The 16777-nt window shown below is 45.9% G+C and overlaps 1 protein-coding gene across 1 annotated transcript; it reads left to right on the top strand.

Annotated features, from left to right (window-relative positions):
• The first annotated feature begins 6980 nt into the window (after positions 1-6980).
• On the top strand, positions 6981-16238 carry etfa (electron transfer flavoprotein subunit alpha). Its single transcript, XM_084477088.1, has 12 exons — positions 6981-7099; positions 8019-8168; positions 9642-9723; positions 9821-9903; positions 10265-10364; positions 10529-10639; positions 10752-10853; positions 11401-11469; positions 11883-11965; positions 13325-13390; positions 13604-13684; positions 15889-16238. Exons 1-12 carry the CDS (start codon positions 7067-7069, stop codon positions 15922-15924), a joined length of 996 nt encoding a protein of 331 aa, XP_084333214.1. The 5' UTR covers positions 6981-7066; the 3' UTR covers positions 15925-16238.
• The last annotated feature ends 539 nt before the right edge of the window (positions 16239-16777 follow it).

Here is a 16777-nt window from a genome sequence, read left to right as displayed (position 1 = left end):
GTTTTTATAGAGTCCCGCCACATTTTGGCGTTGTCGGCAGGATTTTCTTTTGAGGCAGAGACTTGTAGTTATTTTTTCCACAACCCAATTTATTTGTATATAGCTTGTTAGGGTTTATTTTTTTTTACAGAACAGCAGCAGGTGCCGGGCAGTTCCTGGCACGCACAGTTTCTCTCATCCCCTTCAGTTTTGTTTCCTCATGGAGGAGGAGGTCGCCCAATTAAGGGACTTGGTCAATCAGCTGCGAGCTGAGAATCAACAGATGCGTCAAGAGCGAGAGACTAACCAGTCTTGCCCCAGCACCTCATCGGCAATTCCATCAGCCCCTGGACTCTCTTCAGTCCCTGCAGTAACTGAGAGGCTGATTCATTTCCCCAGAGACCGGAAATGCCCACTGTTTCGGGGCAGGGCAGGACTAAGTATTGGGGAGTGGATTGAAGAGGTCCACGCCTGCGTACGAGCTCGCCACCTGTCTCCAGCGGACCAAGCGCTCTTTATCTATGATCACCTGGAGGGAGAAGCAAGAGAAGAAATTAAATATCGGTCCCCAGAGGAAAGGGCAGATCCAGATAAGGTTCTGCTTATATTAAAAGAACTCTTTGGGTGTACAAAATCATATGTATCTCTGCAGGAAGAGTTCTTCTCCAGGAAGCAACAAGATGGTGAAACGTTACAAGAGTTCTCTCATGCATTAATGTGTTTGATGGAGAAGGTGGTACAAAAATCCCCTCATGGTTCACTTAATAGGGAGGTGTTGTCGAGAGATCAATTTGTTGAACATGTGTTTGATTGTTCCCTTCGCAGAGAACTCAAGCAGTTTGTCCGGGGCCACCCTACCGCCACCCTGATAGAGGTCCGTACTGAGGCCATTAGATGGGTACAAGAAGGGATGCCTGGGGGTGCAAGGGGCAGAAGCTATTCTGTTCCCAGTGCCTTTGGTTACCAGCACACTGTAGAAGGTAATCGGTCCAACCACCAGGGGGCAGGTAACTCATCCTTCAGTTCTGAGTTAAGTGAACTGAAGGAAATCCTCCGCAACCAGCAAGAGCAACTCATCCACCTCACTAAGAGCCTTACAGCTCTTAAAGAAGGCCCTAGAACTCAGTCAGGGCATGGTAAGAGAACGGTGATCTGTATGAGATGTCAAAAACCAGGTCACTTTGCTAGGGAGTGTAGAGAGGATTATGCAGTTATACAGCCCCAGCAAGCTCCTGCTGCCACACAACCCATGTCCCGCCCCAGAAACCAGGGAAACTGGCACCCCCTGAACCATTGAGCCAAAGTTCAGGTGGGGGCTCATCTGGCTCCAATTTGGCTGCTAGTCATGAAAGATTGGTTTCTGCATGTCCAAATATTTCTGTACGTATGGGAGGGGTGCAGGTTCCATGCTTAGTGGACACTGGATCAATGGTGTCAACGATGACCGAGCATTTCTTTCTACAGCATTTTGAGCCCTGGGGACCAGAAAAACTCCAGTCTTGTAATTGGCTCAGATTAAGTGCTGCAAATGGGTTAGCAATTCCATATGTTGGTTACCTGGAATTGGATGTACAGCTTTGTGGGAAAACTGTTAAAAAGCGGGGGGTGTTGGTTGTCAGAAACACTCCACATGGTGTATCCTTAGTCCCTGGTGTACTAGGAATGAACATCATCAAAGAATGTTACGGGGAGTTGTTTGTGCAACATGGGCCTGCCCTCTTTGACTTGCCTTCTGTGTTACAGGCCCCCACACCCATTCAGCACGCTCTTCAGCAGTGTTATCGGGTCCAAACTAAAGCCCCTCCTGAACGTCCGGGATGTGTAAGGGTAAAAGGGGGGAGGGTTTGCAGAGTCCCAGGGGGTACTATGAAAATGGTGGCAGCCACAGGCCCCCAACATTTGGCCGATCAGATTTTGTTTGAGCCCAGCAGCGGTGGCTTGCCTGCAGGGCTATTAGCTTCTCCAGCCCTGGTTCACATGGTTAAAGGTACGGTGTATATCCCCATTGTCAATGTAGGGACCCAGTGTGTTGTACTATACCCTAATACCATTCTAGGTACTGTTAGTGAAGCTTACCTTGCCAACTCACCTGATAACCTTGTGGAGGAGGGAGTAGAAGTTACAGTCTCTTCACAGACTACCAGTTCAGTGCAGGATAAGATCGCTGCAGTTGATTTAACAGCACTCACTCAGGACGAGCAGTGTCAAGTTAGGCTGCTACTGCAGAAATACAGTGGTATCTTTTCAGCCTATGAGGGAGATCTAGGTTGTACTAACCTCATTTCTCACGATATTCCATTACTAGATGACGTGCCAGTGCGCCAGCGATATCGTCGTATCCCACCTTCAGAATATGAGTCGGCAAAAGCCCACATTCGCCAACTTCTGGATGCACAGGTCATCAGAGAAAGTAGTAGCCCCTTTGCCTCTCCCATTGTGCTCGTGAGAAAGAAAGACGGCAGCCTTCGGTTGTGTGTGGACTACCGGCTTTTGAACAGCAAGACTCGCAAGGATGCGTTCCCCTTGCCCCGTATTGAAGAATCCCTTGATGCATTATCAGGGGCCCACTGGTTCTCCACATTGGACCTGGCTGCTGGGTACCATCAAGTACCTGTCACAGAGAGGGACAAGGCAAAGACGGCATTCTGTACCCCTTTTGGGTTGTTCGAGTGGAACCGGATGCCTTTTGGTTTGTGCAATGCCCCAAGCACTTTCCAAAGGTTGATGGAGAGGATCTTTGGGGAACAACATGGTCAATCATTGTTGTTGTATTTGGATGATGTTGTTGTTTTTTCTGCCACTGTGACAGAGCATATTCAACGCATAGATGCCGTGTTGGGCCGCCTACAGCAAGAAGGACTGAAAGCCAAGTTGGAGAAGTGCTCCTTCTTCAGACCAGAGGTGAACTACCTGGGTCACATCATTTCTAGAGAAGGTGTAGCCACTGATCCTGGCAAAATCGAGGCTGTTGCAGGGTGGCCAAGGCCTAACCATGTGTCAGAGCTGCGCTCTTTTCTAGGATTTGCCAGCTATTACAGACGTTTTGTTGAGGGGTTTGCCAAGCTGGCAGCCCCTTTACATCGCCTGGTTGCTCAACTCACTGGCACCAAAGCCCGGAAACCATCAGGTGGAAGCCTCCATGCTGCATGGACAGAGGAGTGTGAGCAGAGCTTCGAGGGGCTGAAGAAAAGGTTGGTGTCAACTCCAGTCCTGGCCTATGCTAACTTTTCATCACCCTTCATCTTGGAGGTTGATGCCAGCTACAACGGACTGGGTGCTGTACTGTCCCAAGAACAGCAGGGTAAGGTCAGACCCATTGCCTATGCAAGCCGTGGTCTTAAACCAACAGAACGCAACATGACAAACTACAGCTCCATGAAATTGGAATTTCTTGCCCTTAAATGGGCTATGACTGAAAAATTCCGGGACTATCTATTGGGACAGAAGTGTGTGGTGTATACAGACAATAATCCCCTCAGCCACCTGTCCACAGCCAAGCTGGGTGCTACCGAGCACCGTTGGGCCGCACAGTTGGCGTCCTTTGACTTTTCCATCAAATACAGGTCCGGTCAAAGCAACAAGAATGCAGATGCACTTTCCAGGCAACATCCACCAAGCATTCAAACATCCGAGTATGTAGCTCCAGGCACATCAGTCCCGGAATTGCTACAACAGGTTGTTGTGGAGAATCGAGTGACCCAGGCTACTGTTTCAGCTTTCCCTTGCTACTCTCCCCCTGACTTGCATGGTTTACAGGAAGCTGATCCAGTAATCCGAGAGTTCCTGACGTTTTGGACCAGAAAGAGGGCCCCGGATGCAGCTGAACGACGGCAGGCTTCCAAAGAAGTCCTGGTGCTGATCAAACAGTGGGACCGGCTAGTGGAGCAAGGAGGGGTGCTCTATCGTCGTGTCACCATCCCTAGAGGAGATGAAGTGCTCCAGTTAGTACTCCCTACATCGCTCAAGACCCAGATACTTCAACAGTTGCACAATGAACATGGGCACCAAGGTGCTGAGCGAACAACAGAGCTGGTCCGTCTGCGGTGCTATTGGCCAGGGATGCACCACGACATCAAGCAATGGTGTCAAGAATGTGAACGCTGCCAGGTATCCAAACACACTCAACCTACTGCCTGTGCTTATATGGGTCACTTGCTTGCTTCACGTCCAAACCAGATCCTGGCCATCGACTTCACCATCCTGGAGCCTTCGAAGAGCGGGGCAGAGAACATCCTGGTCATGACCGATGTCTTTTCGAAGTATACACAAGCCATCCCAACCCACGACCAGCGGGCATCCACAGTGGCCAGAGTATTGGTTAATGAGTGGTTCTGCAGGTTCGGTGTGCCTGGTCGCCTCCACTCTGACCAGGGCAGGAACTTTGAAAGCAACCTCATCCAGCAGCTCTGCCAGATGTATGGCATTGAGAAGAGCCGCACCACGCCCTACCATCCAGCTGGAAATGGCCAGTGTGAGAGGTTCAACCGCACCTTACACAACCTTCTCCGCACTCTGCCCACCACCAAGAAGAGAGACTGGTCCAGCTACCTGCCCCAAGTGACCTTTGCATACAATACAACAGCACATCAGTCGACTGGTGAGTCTCCGTTTTTCCTGATGTTTGGCCAAGACCCACAATTACCTGTTGATTTTCTGTTAGGCAGAGTACAGGAACCTGTACCTGGCCACCCCCATGATTGGATCGTGGAACACCAGACACGGCTACGTCATGCTTTTGAGAGTACAACCAGGCACCTGGAAGCTGCGGCTGCCCGGCGGAAGGAACACTATGACAAGCATGTTCGTGATGTCCCGCTGCAAGAAGGTCAGCTGGTCCTCCTCAAAGACACCAGCGTAAGGGGCCGTCACAAAATTCAAGACATCTGGAGCTCAACAGTGTATAAAGTACTGAAGGCCCCTGGAATGGGAGGGTCTGTGTATACTGTGGCTCCGGTGCGTAACCCCCAGCAGGTAAAGCACGTTCATCGTTCTCTCATAAAAGGCAAAGTGGATTGTGCTGCTAATTGTTCCCCCAGTGAACCCCCTGAACAGATGGGATCCATCTCAGCAGATGAGTCATCGTTTGGTAGTGACTGGGCCGTAGTGACCTCGGAACCCATGGCTGTCCCAAGAAACCACATACCAGCGCGGCCTGTCACCATCACCCTCTCACCAAACCAAACTGATGCTGTTGCTACCTCTCAGCCAAGCGAAGGCCCAGTGTATTCAACAACTAGCACTGAAATTCCAAGCACCAGTGAGGCCTCCCTGAGAAGAACTACCCGTCCGAACGCAGGCAGACACCCAAACCTTCACCACCTTCCTCAGGTTGCTGGGAGTAGTGCTATTGGGGCTAGTAACTCTCTGATGCCTGTGTTTAGTGGCTGTGCGGTGTTTAGGCCATGGCAATAAATGTAAATCGTCGGGCCGACGATTAAAAAAAACATGGGGTAGATTGTAGTGAACCTCAGTAGGGGTTGTGAACACAGCCTTTCTTAGCTCCTCCCCCCTGCACCCAGGTGCATTATAAAAAGGGCCAAGATGGCCGAACTCGACCTCTGCTGGTTGCCTACCAGGGTGGTGAGTTGGGTCCCCTCTTTTTTAACAGTTTTCAGTTACAATTTTCCCTTTTTATTAATTTGTGTTTCTTGTTTTTAGGATCTCCTGCTGCTGTTCTGTTTTGGTTTTGTTTTGGTTCTGTTTTGATATTTTCTTTTGTTTGCTTTGGTTAAGTTTGCGTTGTGTTATTTCCCGTTTTCTGTGTCATTGTTTTGACAATTGAGTTGTTGGTTTACTTAACCTTTTGTTTTGTTGTTTGGTTTAGTTTGGTTTTATTCCAGTTTTCTTTATTTAGTGTTTCATCATTTCATCATTATTGTATTAAAATAAACATTATATATATATATATATCGTCTCTGCCTCTTTTAGATTTTCGAACCTGTGTCCTTATAATTTCTGTATCGTAATAGTTTATTTTCTTTGTTTTATTTCCTGGGGTGCAATTCCCCAGGTGGCGTTGTCGGTCCCTCTTTAGTTACCTTCCCTCCCCTTTATATTGAGTTTTTATAGAGTCCCGCCACACAAGCATTTTACCGTGAAAATGTATACTATAGACAGTAGTCCCGACGATGTATTAATTCAGATAATAAACGAAAACTCTTTCAAACTGCTGTTTTTTTGTTTATTATGCCTATTTCATTTGATTTTGGATAACTCTAGTCTATTCCCACAGTGCATTTGAATAAAAATGAATATATAACAAACATGTTTCCATTTAAAAGAGTTCATGCAATTAGGATATTAATTATAATTCTAGACAAGCATAAATAGTTGTTTGTTCTAAAGTACACGTCGTCAAATGTAAGGATTATACAAAAGCTGTTAGAAGACACATTTTCCATTTAAATGTTGCCCGGTATCCGGTAAAAATAAATGGTTTGGAAGATAATTCTGTTTTTAAATGTTCACGGATCTATTCCCAACAGCTCTTCCCAACAGATCTATTCCCAACAGCCGAGGGTCGGTGCTGTAGGCACCTTGACGAAAGATAAGGTGACCTGTCGAAAAAGGCCTACATTTAATTCAAAGCACTATATTGACTAATTGCTATTGCTAATACACTAATAACTTGCTAATACAGCAATTACATATTGGTCGAATTTATGATTGGAAAAATTTAATTGGGGGTTGTCCTATATACATATTTACATATATATTTGTAAGCTATCTATGTAAGAGTTTGAATGAGTAGGCTTACATGCTGTAATCTTTTTTTTTAAATAAAACATAAAATATATATACTAAACACACACACATTTATATATAAATATCATGTTATACATATTTGAAATATACAAGCGGTGTTAAGGGTGCTGTCCCACCCTAGCCCTGACCATTTGGTTGAGGGACACCCAGCAGTAGTAACAGCAGGGCGCTCAATCCTATTGGACGGATAGGCAGGCAACCACGTGGTCTGTACCTAAGAAAACAACAGCCCGGGACATCTCGCGAGAGCTCCGCACCACAACCTTTAGCCTCCTTAGCACAACTTGCCTCTTTCATTAACAGGGAAGGTGCTGTGTTCACCATGCACAGGGCTATCAACAAGACGAGACAGCTGGTAAGTGTATGACAGTAACCGACTCACATCATATATATAGTCGTGTCACAGCGTAGCGAGGCTAATAAATAAAACGTGTTATCCATGCTGCGTTGCTTGTATTTGTATGTAGCATCTCGCTAGCACGCTACAGACAGGCGACGATTACAAGTCAGCTCTACACTTTAAATTCACACAATGTCACTCAACGAGTCAAGTCGTTTCTGTGAGTATTATTGCGCGTATAAATCAAATGTTCCTGTGACGAGTAATATTGTGTTATGGTCTCCATAGTCGAGGATTTGTGTTAGCCTACTCAAGGTCTTATGAAACAACACTCTTTTGAGGTTACACAACTTCACGCCATGCTTTTACAGTCTTCATAAAATCAATCTAGTAATGGTGCTGGTGAATGTTTCCTACGTCCTGTACCGCCTGTGTAGCATTGTGAAGATCAAACCCCTTATTGGGTAACTTGAATGACCTCCAGAGTCGAAAACAGTGGAGCTGGAGCCTCGCTGAGATAAGACTGGAGTCGTCCTGTTCCAACCTGTCAGAGCTGAGCCTGCTCAAAGCCTGGCTGACAGACGGATCCCAGGATTTATTAACCGCTCAATTCTGTTTTATTGGGCTGTCAAGTCACTATTTATATGTGTATTATTAGGTTTAGAAACCTACTCAATCAGTTCTTAGGGTTAGGGTTATTATTCTTACAATCCACATGAAACCATGATCATTGTTTGCAGTATTGTTGCAGAATGAGACATTGTGTGCTTAAATTAGGAGCCGGTATTCAGTATTTTAACCAATCCATTCGATTTTAATTGGTCTATAATATAATGTATTGGGTCATAGTAAATCCTTAAACGCATAACTTGTGTATTATTATTTATGACCACATTATTACTTGTCTGTGACGCTAACAAGATGTCTTCAACAGGCTGGGTTCCTCCAGAGGTTCCAGAGCACCTTGGTGGTCGCGGAGCACAACAATGACAAGCTCACCCCCATCACGCTCAGCGCCATCACGGCCGCCAACAAGCTCGGCGGGGAGGTGTCCTGTCTGGTGGCTGGGACAGACTGCGCCAAGGTAGGGTCAACCATTTGACACGATTTCCCTCTGCCAGACACGATGCCTGCAAAGCTATTGACCAGATTTCATGAATGATAGGTGTAACGGTTCAGGTTAGTCATGGTTCAATTTGATTCACACAGTGTTATGTACTGTTTTTAAATTGTATATATATTTTATAATTTTTTTAATTGAACAAAAATGTAATGAAAAATAAACCTGAAATAAAACAATATAAAGTGGAAAGTATTTAAACAACAAAGTATTTAAATCCTGCATCTGTGCACTGTGGATAATGGCCATCCCCATGTGTATAGAGATTTCTATGGAGCGATCAGTGTTGAAAATGCTGGCTGCAGGCTGTAGAGAGTTGTTTGAGTGCACCCTAATGTTTGCAAATGGTCGCTGATCATTATTTTGCCATTGCGGTCTCCCGCGTGGAATCCTAATGTTCCCAGACGTGGGACTGAAGTGATATCTGCTCTCTCCACTTCCCCACCTTAATGTTGTTTTCTACTAATCAAATAAGCCCTTCTCAATTACCGATGGTCATCATTGCCACTGGCTGTGTATCTAATGCTAATGTAAGTTATGTTTGTATGTCTGTAGTTTTCTCTGATCGACTTTGCGGTTTTTAGCTTTTTGGATGAGCATTTTTCGAGAAAGCCGGAAGACCATGGCCAAGAAATCGTCCCATTCCAAACAGCACTATACTAATATATTAAAGCAGTCCCGCTTGTATGAAGTACAGCTCTGATGTATGGACGTAGCTTCAGCTACGTCAACCATTGGCTTACACACAATGATAACACCTTTCCGGCGCCGCCATTGCTTGAGGTTTTTTGCAACCAGCAGGGAAAAACATCAGTGTTTGGCACATTGACCCAGGATTTGAATGGCCCCCTTGCAATAGTCTATATGATAAAAAACAAATGAACATAAAATCCTTTAAGCTCTTTAATGAATTACAACTGAGCTAGTCACTGATGTTCTAACCAAATGAGGAAGAAGTGTATTTGCTTTTATTACGAGAATTAAGTCATAATTTTCCAATCAACTTAAAATGTATCCTTGTCTCTTTGCGGCCAGACCCTGTGGGCCCCCTATAGGCTGATAGGTGAACTACACAGTGGTGTGACCGTGCATGTGGGCTCACCAAACCGTGCTTGTCATCCCGTGCAATATGTTTTTCTGACAGGAACATATACATCCCGACTTACTATCACTGTTCAGTTGTATAGAACCTGTTTTTATCCAAACGACATGAATTCAGATGCATATCTTTGAAGAGCAGGGTTGCCTACAGGTAGGGTGTGGAAACCGGGGATCAAACCCAGTACCTTATCCACTGGTAGTCAAACCTCTTATCCGCTCCACTCCTGCCCAAGAGGAACAAAAACAATGCTAAATAGTTCAACGCTAACAATGCACTTGTTCTAACTACAAGCGCTGCCATGTCCTAATCAGTACATCGTATGTTGTCCCGCTCAGGTTGTGGCAGAGCTCAGCAAGGTAAAGGGAGTGAACAAAGTGCTGGTGGCCCAGCATGACGCCTTCAAAGGCGCGCTGCCAGGTACGTGCTGCTTCCCAACGGCTGACCTGCCATCAGAGTACGTACGTGCTAAAGGGAACGTTGTTCACGGGTTTGACTGGTGTCTTTGTGTCTGCAGAGGAGATCACTCCCATAATTCTGGCCACCCAGGCGCAGTTCAAATTCACCCACATCTGTGCTGGAGCTTCCGCCTTCGGAAAGGTGAGGCGGTAGATTTGGGACCCGCTGTTGGATTATTTTGTTCACATGTTCACTCACTCTGATTTTTGATTCACTGAGTAAATGTTTATGTGTTTATGTAATATGTTACAAATAGCAATTACTTCAATTTTTTAGTATTGGAAAAAAAAAAAGTATATATATATGTGTATATATATATATATATATACTGTATATATATAATTTCAAGAACAGGAAAAAAAAAATGAACATAACAAATCTTAAAAAACGGCAAGGAAGAACTGGAGTCCGCCATGAATATTGAGAAACCAGTCTTATCTACATCTGATATATTATCAGCCGCTGATCCTGTCGGGGGTCTCCTCTCCTCCCCGTCCCGTAGAACCTGCTCCCCAGAGTGGCGGCCAAGCTGGACGTGGCCCCCATCTCGGACATCATTGAGATCAAGTCCCCCGACACCTTCGTCAGAACCATCTACGCCGGTGAGGGCGGCCGCCGTCAGCTCGATGTGGGCTGATGGTTTTGTCCCGGGGCCGTTCCACGCCGTTCCGCGGGCGGCTGTGGTCAGGCCCGTGTCGTTGGATGGCCTTGGTGCAGGTCAGTGTTGGTCTGTGTGCGTTAACGCGGTGGTGACGTGTGTCTCCAGGTAACGCCCTCAGCACAGTGAAGTGCAACGAGTCGGTGAAGGTGTTCACCGTCCGGGGGACGTCCTTCGAGCTCGCCGAGTCGGAGGGAGGCAGCGCCACGTCGGAGGACGGTAGGAAACGCACGCGACACGTGGTCAACGTTGACTCGGATGAATCCCATTGATTGATTGCAACGATGGATTGATTGATTTTGATGGTTGACTCGTGATGTTTGGAGTGCAGTGGCCTCCTCGTCGGCCGTCGGGATCTCTGAGTGGCTGGAGCAGAACCTGAGCAAGAGCGACCGCCCCGAGCTGGCCGGCGCCAAGGTGGTGGTGTCAGGAGGTAGGAGCACTCCCACAATGCACCCTGTTTTCTGTCTGTGTGTGGGTGTGGTGGTGTTCTGCACGATATACGAATATTGCGATGATGTATTTTTTATTATATCTATTCATATGAATAGTGTCATCCCATTTTAAAAACAAACACTTAAAAAAAAATACCTTTCGTTTCGAAAAAGATAGGTTTTGTTATATAAAACATTGTAGTAGGTGTTTAATGTAAGCTTTGACGCCTGTAACATTAACATTTTATATAAAAATAGGATGTTTTTATTCAATAGTTTACTAGCACTGTTGCAACGCCTGTAAATATGAGAAGTATCGGTCAGCCCGTGTGTGTGTGTGTGTGTGTGTGTGTGTGTGTGTGTGTGTGTGTGTGTGTGTGTGTGTGTGTGTGTGTGTGTGTGTGTGTGTGTGTGTGTGTGTGTGTGTGTGTGTGTGTGTGTGTGTGTGGTTATCTCTTCCGTTACATTTCTCCCTGCTTGTTGTGTCATTTAAACCCAGCAGTAGTTAGTTGCCTCAGACCTGAGTCGGGTGTGTTTTGTTTCCAGGGAGGGGCTTGAAGAGTGGGGATAACTTCCAGCTGCTCTACGACCTCGCTGAGACCATGAACGCCGCAGGTTAGATATACATGATACGTGTGTTCCTGTACCGTGTGGTTGGAGCTTATATTGTTTTGTTGTAGCTCATTATGTGTGGTTGGAGCTCATATTGTGTGGTTGGAGCTCAAATATTGTAGTTGAAGCTCATACTGTGATATCGTGTGGTAGTAGTATGTATTGTGTGGTGTATGTATGTGTTGTGTGGTAGTAGTATGTATTGTGTGGTGTATGTATGTATTGTGTGGTGTATTTATGTATGTATTGTGTGGTAGTAGTATGTATTGTGTGGTGTATGTATAGTGATATTGTGTGGTGTATGTATGTATTGTGTGCTGTATGTATGTATTGTGTGCTGTATGTATAGTGATATTGTGTGTTGTATGTATGTATTGTGTGTGCATGTTTAGTGATATTGTGTATTGTGATTCCAGTGGGGGCGTCCAGAGCTGCAGTGGATGCTGGGTATGTTCCTAATGACATGCAGGTTGGACAGACCGGCAAGATCGTGGCACCAGTAAGTGTTGCTTTCCCCAGTATGAACACTGTATCCCTTCATCTCCCGTCTCCCAGTGGCCTCCCATTAACCTGTGATCTGTCGTGGTTGAGCCACACTATAGTGGTACTCATTGCTGTACTGGCAAATTCATTCGCATTTTTAATTTTGACCTCATCAGACACAAACGCAGCTGAGAGGTAAAGAAATGACCACATTTTTAAGCAATAATTTAATTTAACAATATTTTAGAGTTTCAGATTGAATATGTGAACATGCACAATCTGCAGAAGGTTCTTGAGAAATTAGATGCGTATTTCATAAAACGCGCAGACAAAACCCACCAGCTTTCGGTTACTTTTGCTCTGAAACGCCGCCTTTCCACTCGGCGTCATTTCCGAAGTGCGCTCCGGTCGGGACGGATGCCCCGGTGTTTCTAAAAAGGTTAACTCTCCATTATCTGATTCCTCTCTGATACCACAGCTGCGATTACCCACACATTAGCTCCAATAAAGCGCCGTGGATGGCGCATTACGTGCCCTAAGTGATTTAGCTGATCCATTAAGGTCTGCTGCACTCCCAGACTCAGCCGGCCGCTCCAAATCACATTGTTCTCAAATGTTTTGACGAGCTTCTTGTGTCCTGCGCTAATGTCCTCAATTCAATTTAGATTTTTTTGGGCTGCGTTGCCATTCGTTTTTGAAGAAGTTCCTTTTTTTAGTTGAACTTTTTCTGATCTGATATGTGTTACAAATTCAGGTGCCGTTTATTATCACAGAGTGGCAACGTCAAATCACACCAGGCCTCTGTTTCACTTGACTTTTCCAGATGTTCGGTCTCTAAACTCCTCAGTGCAGTCAAAGCTGCTGGTTCTGGTGGGGGACTCGGGCCCTGCTGCACTTTGGGGGTGTCAGGGCGTGGTCCACTCAGAGAAAGGACCGGGTCCTCAATCCTAACGCCTGGATAATACTTCAGAGATACAACCAATCTGCATGCAGAGCCCCGTCTTCCTCTGGCCAACCTGGCGTTTTTGTTACGGTTCAATTGGCCTCTGCCAATCAAATCCCGTCTGTGTTCAGCTGTGCAGCCATGGAGCACTCTGTGTTAAAGCCCTGGTCGTTTTGTGCTGACAAATGGACGGCGTGTTCCTTTTGAGACCCTCTGAAATATTGATATGGCGGCGCATTAAGCAGAGGGCCCCCCCCCGAGGGACTAGCAGGAGAGAGGGGCCCCACAGCGGCTCCTCACCAACCAGGCCTACCCTCTGCCGTGGTTTGTACTGTCGGAGGGGCGGCTGTAACCGGACTGAGCTCAGCCTTCACCTGTGGGGCTCAAGCGGGGCTACTTTCACTCATTCTGTTTTATTTTGACCATTCCCAGGAACTCTACATCGCTGTGGGAATCTCGGGAGCCATCCAACATCTGGCCGGGATGAAGGACAGCAAGGTGCGGTGGATGTTGTTGTTGTTGAGCAGTGTTAGAGGTTCAAGCTCTGACGCTTAAGGATCTCCTCGGACAAACCGCTTGGGATTCATCTACCACCTCCGTTTAGTTTTATTGGTTGTATAAAATAATACATATAAAGTTGTATTTGTCGTTTTCTGGTCAGTTCTATTCATTGACATCATTCTTTATTCTTCATTTGATTCATTTCTCCAGACTATTGTTGCCATCAACAAGGACCCAGAAGCTCCCATCTTCCTGGTGAGCGACTTTGGCCTGGTGGCGGACCTCTTCAAGGTGAGAAACGGCCCCCACCTCCCCGCTCTCTGCGGGTAGCCCGTCTGTGAAGGCTTTACACGCTGCTGCGCTCAGCCGTTAACGCTCAACCTGTTCCCAGGCACTCTGTTTAATCACCACACAAAGTGACCGAGTGCGCGTATTCATAAAACAATTTCCCTGCTAAATTTTGCAGGGCCGCATTATCGCCCCTCTCTAATGCAAATGCGCAGCCGCTGAATTATTAACTGCCTGAATTAATGAGAGGTGAGTTGTGGCCGGCGCGCGTCGATACAGCGGCCCAAAAAAAATCAATCCGTCGTCTGTCTGGCCCCTCTCCTGGAGAAATAATCCATAGTAGGTAGGTGCAGAATAGAAACTTTCCAGGGTCACATGCAGCAGCCTCCACTTACCATTGATCCAGCCGCCCAGCTGCCCTCTGCTAGGACGGGGGGCTCTGGGTGGACCAATGGGATGGCTGACGCCGGGGAGTGATAGGGGGGTGAAGGGTTGGAGGTGGGGAGGGGGCGGGGGTGGTTAAGGCCCAACAAATGCCTCAGCCCAGTGGCCCGTGTGTATGTATCGGTGTGTTCCGGCCCCCTGGTCATGTTTTATTTAGCCCCTCAATAGTGCATGATGGCTCCAGGTGTCGGGCTAAACTCGGGAGTTATTGGTAATAATAGCTAGCGGCGGCGGAGCTGTGAGCAGCCACGCGATCACCTTACAGGTGAGCACTCCTCAGATAACCGCTTTAAAATGGACGGGCTCTCTCCTTTTCCTGCCGCTGGAAATGGACACCGGGGTCTGACTGGTGGTGGATGATATGGTTTTCAGGTTTGCTTGTCATTTAAATCTGCTTAAATCGGGCTCCAATTGACATGAATACATCCGAGACGGGGGGCGCCTGCAAAATCTAAAATAGTTGGCTTGGTTCAAGTTTTATACGTGCACATATCTCTATTATATCTCTATATACTTGAACCTGTATTTATACAGTCTGTGTGTTACATCCATGTTTTTTTACTTTTAAGTATTGTGGAGCTATAGGGATATACTTCTAAACATATGCAGTTTAATTGCGTTTTAGCTAGGCTATTAACTAAAGTGAGTAACCCTTAACATAGCCCTGTGTTCAGGCCTTTCCAAGCAGCTGGATTCCTGAGATAAAAATCCTGCCAGAATCCATCTTGTCCTGCTTCAAGTTATCCAATCACTGTCCTATGAGGATCTAAACGATGATTGATAGCCAGTGATGGACAGATGGTTCATCCAATCACCTGCCAAGTTATTCTTTTAAAGTGCCTGCCCCTTTCCAAACTGTTTCCAAAGACGACTTCTCAGATGGTTCTGTGTTGAGAACCGTCCGCTGCGTCAGTTTAGGGCAGGGACCTTTTTGTTATTCCTATGTTGTGTAGAAACGTAAAGACCAAACGACGGCTAGAGACCAAGAGAGGAGTGCTGCTGTCTGACGGCTGGGCTGCGTCTTGGCAGCAGGTACAGGCAGCAGGTACAGGCAGCAGGTACAAGCAGCAGGTACAGGCAGCAGGTACAGGCAGACACCGTGAGGCCCTGGGACTCTGGATACTGGTGGTCATGTCTTTAGTGCCCTACCTCAGATCACTATAATTCGGAGCGGGAATATCTGTTGAACTCTTTCTGATTCATAGAAACGACTTTCAAACTACGTATGCTGCTCTTGAGCTGTGTGACTCTTTTAATACACCAACAGTAGTACGACGCTGCCACGCATTTTACCTTCAGTCTTGATGTTGGCCTCTGGGTAACGGCAGAGCTTTTATTTTGGAATAATTAATTAAATATCTTGCTTTGAACGTGACCAGAATAAATTAATAATAATAAATTTAAAAAAAATAAGATGTTGGTCGCTTTTTTTTGTATTAGTTAGTAAAAAACAATTTTGGATTACAATTTGTTGTAATGGTTTATGGTTTGCGTGCTCATCAGGTCTTCTTGTTTACTAAAGTACACTTTTGCCCTGTGGCAAATAACCAGTACATTTAATGACCAGTACATTTAATGACCAGTACATTTTCTTCTTTGTATTTGTTCCTCATGCATGAACAAACATAGTGCTGAGTATAACGTTTGATGCATTAAGACACACTTACCTATTCAACAGCTGCAGATCACAATTTTTACTTCCTAATGTTTAAATTAATATTCAGGTTATTAAAAGTAAAATCCTTTCTATTTTCTTTTGTTAGGCCGTCCCTGAGATGACTGCTGCGCTCCGCAAGTAAAGTGGAACACCAAGCTCTTACCGTTTCCTTCAACACAAAAGACGGTTCCCACTGTGGCCACCAGGGGTCGCTGTTCCTCACCTCCGCCTGAGCCTGATGCGCCGTCCTGCACATGGATCAGATGAAGCTCGGCTCGCTGCGCTGCCAGCAGAAAGTTGTTTTTATAATTTTAATTTTCTGCAACTAATGGGAGAGCTTGATTCTTCTCCCATCACATGATACCACAGTGCCGTTTCCCGTGTGCTGATCTAGAGGTTCTGTACGTCTGAAACAAACTAATATAATATTGTATTAAACTGACAAAGTGCAACTGACTTTAATATTTTTTTGCCATGTTTTCATTTTATTCAATATCCGGCCGCAGTGGTTTCTCTCCATGATAATGATACAAAATGCCTGTGGTCTTTTACAATAAACAGGATTAGGTTCGCAATATCTAAAAGCAAATCTCAAAAGTTCATGCTATAATATGTTGCCCTCTGCGTGACAGTGTAACACTCGTCCTATCAAGCCGTGAGGTGACGACGCCGTGGCGGACGGCGGGAAGTATTTACAGTTTAAAACAAGAGTAGAACCGCAGGAATGGGAGAACGATCATGAGATGACGTCGTTAGGGTAGGTACCGCTGCAGAACAAATTAGGCTTCTCGGTTGATATGAAACAAACAAGCAAAGATCATCTTCCGACTCATCTGGGCTCTCCGTCCTCACGCCACCTGACTGGATCCTTCTGTGTCTCAATCTCTTCAATCTGTATTCTCATTTTTCATATTTGTCTTTTTTTAAACCAATATGTTTGAGCTACAAAGGTTAGCGTTGTAATATAGAAAGACGTAAGAAAAGATGTTTAAATC

This window comes from Micromesistius poutassou (assembly GCF_964030765.1).
Source record: "Micromesistius poutassou genome assembly, chromosome: 13".
Classification (NCBI taxonomy): domain Eukaryota; kingdom Metazoa; phylum Chordata; class Actinopteri; order Gadiformes; family Gadidae; genus Micromesistius; species Micromesistius poutassou.
The sequence above is the reverse complement of the archived record's forward strand: the minus strand, read 5'-3'. Positions and strand labels throughout refer to the sequence as shown.